We start from the raw sequence: 10,929 nt of genomic DNA on the forward strand, positions 1-10,929 counted from the left end.
AAATGTAGAGAGTGAATCAAATCCTAGAAGACATGCTACGCGCTTGCGCCATACACTTTGACAGGAATTGGGATAAATGCCTACCATTGGCAGAGTTCTCTTACAACAACAGCTACCAGGCTAGCTTGAAAATGGCACCATTTGAAGCCTTATATGGTCGGAGGTGTCGGACACCCTTAAGTTGGTCACAAGTGGGAGAAAGACAAACCTCTGGTCCTGATTTAGTAGTAGAAGCTGAAAAACAAGTTAAGGTGATTCAAGCCAATCTCAAGGCAGCCCAATCTCGACAGAAAAGCTACTCCGACAAAAGAAGGAGACCCCTGCAGTTTGACATTGGAGATCATGTATACCTACGAGTCTCCCCGACCAAAGGAGTTCAACGGTTTGGAGTGAAAGGGAAATTGGCTCCCCGTTACATTGGCCCTTATGAGATTGTGGAAATCTGCGGACCCGTTACTTACCGGATCCAACTACCCGAACAGCTCTCAACCATTCACGACGTCTTCCATGTCTCACAACTAAAGAAATGTGTCCGAGTCCCGACTGAGATCTTGGAACAAGGACAACTTGACCTTGAACCCGACTTGTCCTATGCAGAATATCCTTCCAAAGTCTCGATCGTAAGGAAAGATACACCCGACGGCAAGTTGTGAAAATGTACAAGATTATGTGGAGTAACCACACGGAAGATGAAGCAACATGGGAAATAGAGGTATATCTGAATAAGCACTTCAGAGGTTTTCTGTTCAGCCAAGGAGCTAAGACCCGCGGACCCCCACTGGTTGTCCTTGCACCCGAATCTCGGGACGAAATTCTTTTTATGGGGGGTAGGCTGTAACGACCTGGATTAATTAAGCTGAGTTTAATCTTAAGATAAATTCCCTAATCTGGTTGACGCAGCTTTTCTTGAGCTACCGGCTAAGTCTGGTTTTAGCCCAACCTAGCGCCTTAGGGAGGGTTTATCCTTGGAAAGACGAGCTGAACATCCAGAATCCTTTTGTAGAAGTTGAAGAACGAAGTCCTTGCTTTAACTTTGCTAATTGGACCTTGCTCCAATCCATCTCCGGAACTTCCCAAATCTGCAGTTTAAATCAGCCCCGACCCCTGAAACCCATCAAACCGCCGTTTTTCTCTAAGTCCCGAAACCAGTGTTCCTCCAAACTCTAGAGCCTTGGATCCCCAAATCCACTACATTTTTGGACTCGGTCCGATTACAAGAGTTGGGCCTTGGCCTGAGTACTACAACTCTTGTTATAGGAGTCAAAGTGGTGAAGATTGGAACTTGGGAGATCAAGAGGCTAGAAAATGGACCCAAAAAAAGGATCCCGCAGATCTCTCTGGCCAAGCGCGCCAGAGTGCGCGTGCGCCCTGTGTCGCCGCGTGGCATAACGTCACCGACGAGCGCCGCCTCGCCCAGTCGCCGGCCACGAAAAGATGGATCAGTGCGCCTCCTCCCCAATTGCGCGCTGAAGCGCCCTGCCAACTTCTCCACCTCGTCTCATCTCGCCTGAGGCCTTGCCAGCCGCGCCAGGCGCCCTGCCGCCGCTGCGACCGAAGATTGGCTGCTGCCGCGCCAGGCGCCCTGCCGCCGCTGCGACCGAAAATTGGCTGCTACCGTGCCAATCCGCCTCGCCTCCTGCGCGCATCTCCTCACCGGGATCCCCGACCACGCCCCAATGTCTTTCGGCTTTTCCGTCGTACCTCAGTCGCGCTGCCCACGCGCGCGCCCCGCGACGATACCGTCTTCGCCAACCACCGCGCAGGTAGGGACAACTCCTTTTCCCCCACCTCGCCCGTCGCGTGCCACGGCAGAGCCGCTAGTCCGCGCCTGCTCACGTCGCGTCGCTCGCCCTGTCACCTCGCTTGCAGTGCCCTTCCCTCCCTCCTGTACGCTGATACCGAGTCGCCGCAACCAATCCGTCGTTGACGCGACCAGACACGCACTCGACCTCACCAGTCCTTCCATCCGGCAAAACCGCGCCTGCCTAGCGCTATCTTCCTCACCTAATGCCGTAATATCCTGTCCCCGGATCTCCGCTTTGCCGGCCAATGGAGACGCCGACCAATCACCGCCACGGCAGAGCACTCCATTCTCTCTCAATCTTATCCTCGAGCCGCTCGAACTCCTTCACTTCCGCGCACCTATGAAAGGGGTACCAAAGCCTCTCACCGGAGTTCCCTTTGCCACCACCGCCCTTGCCGCCTTTGCTTGCTGGTTCTTCTCCATCGCACTCGCCGCCGCACACTCCTCTGCTTCACGCGCAAGTGCCGCCGCTTGAGCTCTCTGTGGAGCTCCCCTTCCGCCCAATGCCCCACCAGCCGCTTGCTTCTTCGAGCTGTGCTAGAGCTTGCTTGATTGTCCACAAGAAGCACCGCCGCCGCCGGAGCACCGCCGGACCTTGCCGCCGCCCGAACCATAGCGCCTTTCATCGTTCCGCCTGAGCTTTCTTCCTCCCGACCCCAAGACTTCGTCAGTAGGCCCAAAGGTAAGCTGCCAACCCTTGTTCGTCTCGCCCGACCCTTGTTTGTCTCGCCCGACCCTGCCTGTTTCGCCCGACCCTTGTCCGCCTCGCCCGAGGGCTCGGCTGTATCCTTTTCTTTTGACCAAGGGTATCTGTGCAAATTTCGAGGACTTCTCCGTGTTAAGTCTGAGGACCCCGGTATAGTTATTCCTTAGGTCTATGGGTCAGATTGTAAGTTTTTCCCGACCTGAATTGGGGGCAACAATGGTAATCCACATTGAAATTGATCTTTTTTGTGGAGTTGAGAGCACCCATCTAGCCAAACACCCCATTTTTGTTCAGGAGTTCTAGAGTGGAGCTGGCTCCACTTGGAGTTCTGGAGTGGAGCAGCTCTACTCGAAGTTGGAGTCATGCCAAACAGGACCTTAATAGTATTATAACTGTCATAATATTTGCAGAAAGTAATTTCTTAAAATAAATGCATTCTGAGGCAGCCTTACTGAGTAGACATTGGTCAACAGTTGAATGTTCCATCCAATTTGCCAGCCAAGTTTATCCCTTCTCATAATTATTCCTATGGCAAATGTCCGTAGACTTCCTAAAACACATGTCATCACTGACGACCAGTGCTTCCATGGGTATAAGTTTAAAACTTTGACCTGAAATATTATCATTCAAACATGATTAACAACCATAATTTAATGCTAATGATATGATAGTTTTATTAGATGGAAAAAACGAAATATCGATATTAATCCAAAAACACAGGCACACCTGTATGGGGTACCAAAATGCGTAACTAACACAGTCACCAAATAAAAGCAAGGTGCCCCTCAGATGGTGTGTCCCAGCAGTTTTATTGGAATTCTCAATGCTCTCTTTTATAATTGCCGGCCAGAGATGTAAATTTTTTCCTTTGTACAGGCTGATCAGTAGGGCCCCACCAAAGCAAACCAATGCTCCAGTCACCTTTGCAGCGTCCTCCTTTGATTTGAGGTGCAGGGTCTCCATGCTGCACAAGTATAGATTATAGATGTTTATAAAATATATTGAAAGACAATTAATTTCGAAAAACCAGACGTTTCATCATCAAAGTTTCAGATAACCACAGGTTACATGGTAACTTCACCACGGGTATTGTGGTTCATTTGTTTCACAAAATCCCAAGACCAACCAGTGTGTGAGAACTAAAAGACCTCCTTCCCGCCTCCTTTCAGAACCTCAAGACTGAGCACGATTGTGCCCTCAACGTCCAGGTTGCCATCAGGAGTATTGTTATTCCTGCTTGTGATTTGAGCTTGCACATACAGTAGTATTGTGGCAGCATTATGATTGGAACCTGATTTTGAGTTGATGGAATTTCAAAGCAGTAAATCAACAGTTGTAATGGTTTTATTTGATTTATTGAGCGCCTAGCCTCCTATCTACCAACAGTGTAGAGGAAAGAAACAAATGGGAAGGGCAAGGAATTCGATGCTGTTGGTGATTTGCAGCCATGGTAGTGCTGGCTCTGGTTGTTTCTTGCAATCATCGTGGCCCTAAGCCCCGTATAAGATTCTGTGTAGTTGGAGTGCAGCAGAAGAAGCTATGGATGATGATTCGTGTGAGCTACAACACCTTGGTCAACTGACTGATGCCTGCCTGCTGCGATGCAGTTCGATTTCTTGACTCGGGATAGGAAGGATATCAGGGGAGGAGGGTGTCTGGTCTACACGTTAGTGAGGAATGCCACTTCTCCCTCTCTTTTTTCGGACATTTTTGAAAACTAGTTTTTTTTTGGACATCAAAGGCCACTTCTCCCTGAAGTGCACCCAGTTGCAATAAATGTAGAGTATAGTTGAGGGTGGGATCTTGTGAATTAATATACCGTAATACCTGTGGTTAGATGACATATACCAAATATTATGTGGATTTCAAAAAAAAACATGGACTAAACCTGAGGCTTAATAAAATTCTAATATAAATATTTAAATGAGCATGTTTTATGTCAAATAAGAAATACAATCACTAAAAAGGCATTTGACCTTGCTTTCTACAAAGTAGAAGAGTGCACACATAGACGTACAAAATCGTATATCTACTCCTACAGCAAAGTTTTATTGTCCTAAAACTGCATTGTTACTTATAACAATGAAAATCTTAGAGTATATTTATTATGCATTATTTGTATCTTATATTTAAATATTTAAATTGTCCTAAAGCTACTTATATATTTAAACTGGTTTAACATTAAGATTATATTGTTTCGTTCTTCAAATTTATCATGATATATTTATATCATAATGAAAATAAATTTATAAGGTTTTGTTAAACGATAATAATCTGTATGGAACTTTTAAAATTGCAAGGTGGTTGTATATTGTTAAACAAAATTATCAAATGATAAAAAATTGGCAACTCTATTAAAACAGTTTCTAATGTACCCATGTAACTTAGTAACTGGATAGTTGAAAGCTCCCCATCACAGGGTTCCATTCAGATCAAGGATTTTCTCTAGATACAGGAATTGATTTAAGAAAACATTACTGAAGAACAACATTTACCGAAGTAATATGGACAGGACGAATGTGACGAGAGGAGTCAAACTTGAAAAGATCACAGCATAGGATGCAGGTGTGTCTCGTAACCCGTAGTAGTACAAGGCCATTGGCAAGGAATACCTGCACAAAGTAAGGACATCACACAATCAATAATGTTGCATAATAAGAACACTATGGATGCATCATTATCTTTTTGTCATCTTAATAACTTACACAAACTTAAAACATTTATATTGCAATAATGCAAATTATCTATTGAACAAACACAGAATATTTGGTGTATATTATTCATGCATCTTAAAACATATCCTGGTGAAATATGGCAAATGCTGGACAGGAAGCCTCCTCAATAACCTTATGGTCTTGGTTAAAATTAACAAAATTAAAAGGTAACAGTGCCAAGACATGGACAATGTACAAACTTCTCCCTATGCTTGTGCTAAATAACCCAGCATTGTACATGATTGAAAATGGAAAAGGACTCAGAAAAAACTCATTGTTTATGTGCTAGGATAATTTATTATATACCCGGCAAAAGCATTAATGAAGAGCCATCCAAGAGCTTTCTTGTCCAATTCCTTCCACTTCCCACTGCAGATTTGGCATTTATTTAAAACAATGGTAGCAGCCTAGTTTATTTCCACGAAAAATATGTTTCTTCTAAACTATAAGGGAAATATTCTCACCTTTCGAAAATTAGAGCAAATGGAAAGATGAACAAGGCACCTAAAAAACTTCGGTAGAAGAGCAATGAGAAAACAAACATGCCCCCATCAACCGCAACCTTGCCCAGCAATATAGTTCCTGTGTTGAAGAGCTCAACGAATACAACGCATAGAGCTGGCTTCCATCCTGTTTAATGCTTTGGAGAACTGTATTAGAAGTACTTAATATTTTTAATATCGCATAACCTCACAATATATGTGGAAATTTTCCCCTAAACATAAAATTTGACCAAAGGGCCAAAAAATCAATAATACAAACTGTTGTCACTGTGTCATTTTTTTTTGAGCGAATCAGCAGGGGAGCCCCCTACTGTTTTTTTCATATATATAAAATAAAAAATAAATACAATTTAAAATTAACTATGTGGACTTCATGCACGTGGTCCTACTAAAAAATTGAACTAGAATTGAAGGCACACTGGGTGGACCAAAAATAAATTCTGTTAGTGAAAAGAGCATGACCACACATGTATTTGATGAAATGAATGGATATAGAATTTATATTTGCCAGATCTAAGACAACATACGCACAATTTTATTTGAAAAAGGAACGAAATAGTACCAGACTTTCATCTATCCACACAGCACACCATTATTCATACTAGGATAAAGCAAGTGCCAAAGTGTACTATATTAATCAGACTGACAGATGGATTTTCGATTTTAGGGTTTTTTGTTCTTCTCGAACTATTGTACTTCTTTGTATATTCAGTTGACTGCTTCACGATACTTGAGAAATACGCACACAAACTCAAGAACCAAATCCAACTGCCAGAGGCCCAAGCATATTTGGACTTGACACTCGCCATCAGGAGAAAGGTTGCCCAAAGGAAACAGCTCAACAACAGATTAATGCTTCTGCTGAACTAACTAGGATGTAAGAAAATCTCTAATTGTAAAATTAGAGGATGTTTTCATATTGATTTTAAAGATTCATATTGAATCATTTTCTGCTCCCAGCTCAAAGGAAAATCAGATCACTAGCAGAAACTGAAGCCTTGTATAAGAAACATAATGAGAACAGCGCATGTAGTTTATAGCGCTAGTACGGACAGTTCCAATCCCAACAGAAAACTACAGTCTTTAGAGCAGTAAAATGAACTCGTACTCCGTACCAGAATACCGGACACAAAAGACAAAAGAAAATGAGAGAGCAAAAAAAAAAGGTAGCATGTAAACAGAGGAAGTCATAAGCCCCTGGATAATGTCATCAGTCAGCAATACTTGGAAGATTAAAAATAGCAAGAAACACCAAGGTATTCACAATCTCACGAAACTCATGCTACTCCTTAGAAAGAAAAACTCACGCTACTCAAATGTCTGCGTACAGTATATCATTTACAGAACGACAAGTTTGCACAAACATAAATAAAATCAAAATTGTGATGGGAAACGAAGTGTGGACAGCTCATTCATACACCCTAGTAGTTTCATAAATTACCATCACAAGGCGTTAATGTTATTGGTAGGGCTTTCCGACACTGAAACAAAGTCAAAGGGACTTGTACTAGAAATTAGAAATCCGCTTCTAGAAAAATAAAATGAACAAACATAAGTTTATATAGACAGTCTCCAGGAACTTTGGACAATGCTGAAGTTTCTATCATTAAGAAACTGAGTGGCATCGCAGAGCGCAAAAGAAAATCTAGAGAAACTTCCATCCATCCATATCACAAAGAAGCAAAGAAAACATGATCTTGTTAAGAAGACCGACAAACAACTCAGCTAAAAAGAGGGCAGTCACATGCGTTTTTTCGCGATTTGTAGCATAGATCTATTATTGAAAGCAAATACGAAACTTGATAAGAGGAAAAGGGCAGATGAAGAAAGGAAGAAACAAAAACTGAGTTTGCATAGTCGAATTGCATCGAAAATACCGGAGTTAGATTCAGCTGGCGGCCTGGACGCCTGAGACGCGCGCTGCTCGTTGGGCTCCGCCATGCCGTCGGCGAACGAAGACAGAGTAGTCGATCTGGGGTTTGTGTAGCGGAGAGTAGATTTAATATACACAGCCTCCGAAAGTTTAGTTCCAGCGTTTATTCTCTTTGGTCTGTCTTACAAAAACTTTTCGTTTGAGTTGTACAGACCTACCTAAGGCCCTGTTTGGGAGGAGGGGCTAAAATTTAGCCCTAGGCTAAAGTTTAGCCCACTCAAATAAAGGGACTAAAATTTAGCACCTAGGGTGTTTGGGAGGGAGGCTAAAATTTAGCACTTTGGTTATCAAAAGACTCTTTTACCCCTCTCCTTTACCCTCAACTTCTGGTGGCGGGGTGGATAGCCTTGTATCTGTACCCTATCCAACACATACCAGGCCGTCTTCCGTGGCTAGCTACTGGCCATCGCTCGCGGCCATGTCGTCGTCGAAGCGGTGGACGTCCACCTCCGGCACGGAGCTCCCGGGCCGGTCGCCCCTTCCCCCGCCGCACTCTCGCCAGCCACCAACGGCCCGTCCCTGGACGCCGCCGCCGACGTCGCTAGCTCCGGGTCGGAGTGCAGCGACGCTGCATCTAGGGGCTCCACCACGTCGAGAACGACGGCGGCCTCGAAGTCGCGCTCGCCGCTGCTCCCCGCACGAGCTCCGTCCGCCTGCTCCGTCCATCGTCGTCACGGAGCAGCACCGGAGGCGGCGGTGCCGAGGCCGGGCACCAGATGAGGATGGCGCATTCGATCCGGCAGCGGCAGCGGTGCCGGCGGAGGCCGCGGGGGCGGGCGGGGCCGGCGGAGGCCGCGCGGGGCGCAGGGGCCGGCGGGCGCGGCGCGGGGCGCGGCGGGCGGCGGGCGGCGGGCAGGCGCAGGGGCGGGCGCGGCGGGCGGGCGGCGCGGGGCGCGGAGGCCGGGCGGCGGCGCGGCGGGCGGGCGGCGCGGGGCGCGGAGGCCGGGCGCGGGGGAGAGAGAAGAGCGCGGGGGAGGAAAGAGGGAAGGGTACCAGGTGGAATTTTGGAGGAGGGGGACCACTTTTAGCACTTTTAGTCCATTTTAGCACCTCTTGAGAGGCTAATGGATTATGGGAGGCTAAAATTTAGCCCCTCCATTTTAGCCTAGGTGTTTGGGAGGAGGAGGGGCTAAAAGTGACTAAAATGGGGGTGCTAAAATTTAGCACCCTCCTCCCAAACAGGGCCTAAATACTACATGCTAGTTAGTTCCAGCGTTTATTCTCTTTGGGAGCGCCTGACCGGGCGGCTGAAAAGGAGCCATAATTCTATACCTAAAACAGAGTTTGTTGGAGATATTTCTGTTCCGAACAACCTAAGGAACGGTCTCCATCTCCGTCTCCATATTTGTTCTCTTTCGTCGCGCCCGGAGCTGGGGCCAGCTGCGTTATGGGCCCTTCAGTAGGCCCTCCTTGTATGGCTCAGCCGAGATAAGCTACCCTGCGTCGGCAAACTTTTCATTGCCCTGGACGGCCGCCGCATCTTCAGGTCGTCACAAGGTTAGCATGCCACCTGTTTTGTTAAGTATACATGATCGAGAATCCAGAATGATCTAGTTGTCGTGGTAGATTGGATTAGTTTGTATCCCTATCTCTAGGATTGTTTATAAAATGTATAATCCATCTTGTACTCTATTAAAAAAATTCTGAGGCTCAATCTTATCTTATCGTATCTTACACATCTTGTACGCGTGCTCCCAGTAGATGTCGGTGTACTTTGGTCGTTCAGTCTTACAAATTAAGTATAAGTTCATACGACATATTTTTAAAGTATTGGACGTACTTGTTTACGTAGGGTATATATTTTGAATCTTGGAAATGCTAGCCGTTTGCAAATTAGGCCTGCTCCAGGCTTTGGCCCGGGTCAAAAGAAGCCGGGCCTTTTCTGCACTAGATTTTTGCTTGTAAGATTTCTGGAAAGCACCTCGCACGCACGACTGTTCATCATCATCATGACTCGTCTTCTCTCTCAAAGTCAGGAGACGTTGCCTACCATTTTCCACCAACTTCCACACCATACTATGTTCAATCATGGGGACGTTGATCACGTCATCAGCCCAGACTCTATGTGTTCTCAAACTTCCCTGGCATATGGAAAATGCATGCACACATGAGTCACGTTTTTCTAGGTCCTCATCATATAACACACGTGGGGTTGAATGGCCAATTCCTTGTGGTTTATTTGTTCGTCGTGAGAATCTTGCTCTACAATAAAAGCCATGTGAAAATTGTGCTTTCCTTCTGCCTAGGCTTCCCAAGTTATGGACGCATCAAAAGAACGGTAAGATCAACAAATGGCAATGAGTATGCCGACTTTTGCAGTATAATCCTCACAATATTGGAGAACTGGCCTTTGGTCCAAGACAAAAAAATCTCCACACTACTAACAATATTATCGGGTTTAAAGGACACCCCTTGTACGCACTTTGGTACCGGTTGGTACTAAAGATTGGGACTTTTAGTCTCGGTTTCTTTCTACCGGTTGTAAAACCGAGACTAAACGGGTTTTCTAGCCAGTACTAATATCCGGTTTTCCAGTAGTGCCATATCCATGTCTAAAGTACCAGAGGTCTAGTTGTTCACTGAGGGACTTATTGAACCATTAGCAATTCCATCCGTCGTTTCCATCCTCCACTGCCCTATAAACATTTGGTTGATTAACTCTTCACTGCACCGACTGATCTATTCTTTCTACATGCCAATTTGTATAATTTGAGGGGTGATGTCCATCTCGAATACCAAGCCAAATATCCACTATAGTAGTAGTTGTTGGCCATGTAGACCCAATCATGGTTGTTTGGTGGTTGAGTACCACCATGAAAGTTTAAGTGGTGAGGACTAGCTTACAATCATTGCACTCTAATTGTAACACCTCTAGGTTAGCCCTTTTACATGAAACAAATACGAAAGTATAAAAGTGTTGGAGATATGCCCTAGAGGCAATCATAGAGATGATGATATTCTATTGTATCCATGATTTATATTGTGTTCCTTGAATATTCTTTAAAGGCTACTTGATTGATTTGCAATTATGTGAATTGTATGTGAAACTCTTTACTCATATGGTTATTCTAAAGTTGTCCCTAGTCGGAGTTCATGTGAGGACACACATGAATATTAGACTAGTACATGCATTAGTTGATGACTATGTTTCACAAGTTATGGACATGGTGATGTCAAACTAATAATGTGGGCACGTGTAGAGACATGTGCTAGGACCGACCCAACACGAGATGTAGTTACATAGTTCTCTTTACACAACGTGTACGCTT

General features: G+C 45.1%; 1 protein-coding gene across 1 annotated transcript; it reads right to left on the reverse strand.

Moving 5' to 3' along the window:
* Positions 1-2,905: 2,905 nt before the first annotated feature.
* On the reverse strand, positions 2,906-7,668 carry LOC101774569 (WAT1-related protein At1g68170-like). Its single transcript, XM_012848122.1, has 6 exons — positions 7,605-7,668; positions 5,689-5,854; positions 5,531-5,593; positions 5,006-5,122; positions 3,237-3,474; positions 2,906-3,121 (listed from the first exon to the last, which is right to left on the reverse strand). The coding sequence occupies exons 1-6, from the start codon at positions 7,666-7,668 to the stop codon at positions 2,906-2,908; spliced, it is 864 nt and encodes a 287-aa protein (XP_012703576.1).
* Between the last annotated feature and the right edge of the window lie 3,261 nt (positions 7,669-10,929).

The sequence above is a fragment of the Setaria italica genome, chromosome VIII (assembly GCF_000263155.2).
Source record: "Setaria italica strain Yugu1 chromosome VIII, Setaria_italica_v2.0, whole genome shotgun sequence".
Classification (NCBI taxonomy): Eukaryota; Viridiplantae; Streptophyta; class Magnoliopsida; order Poales; family Poaceae; genus Setaria; species Setaria italica.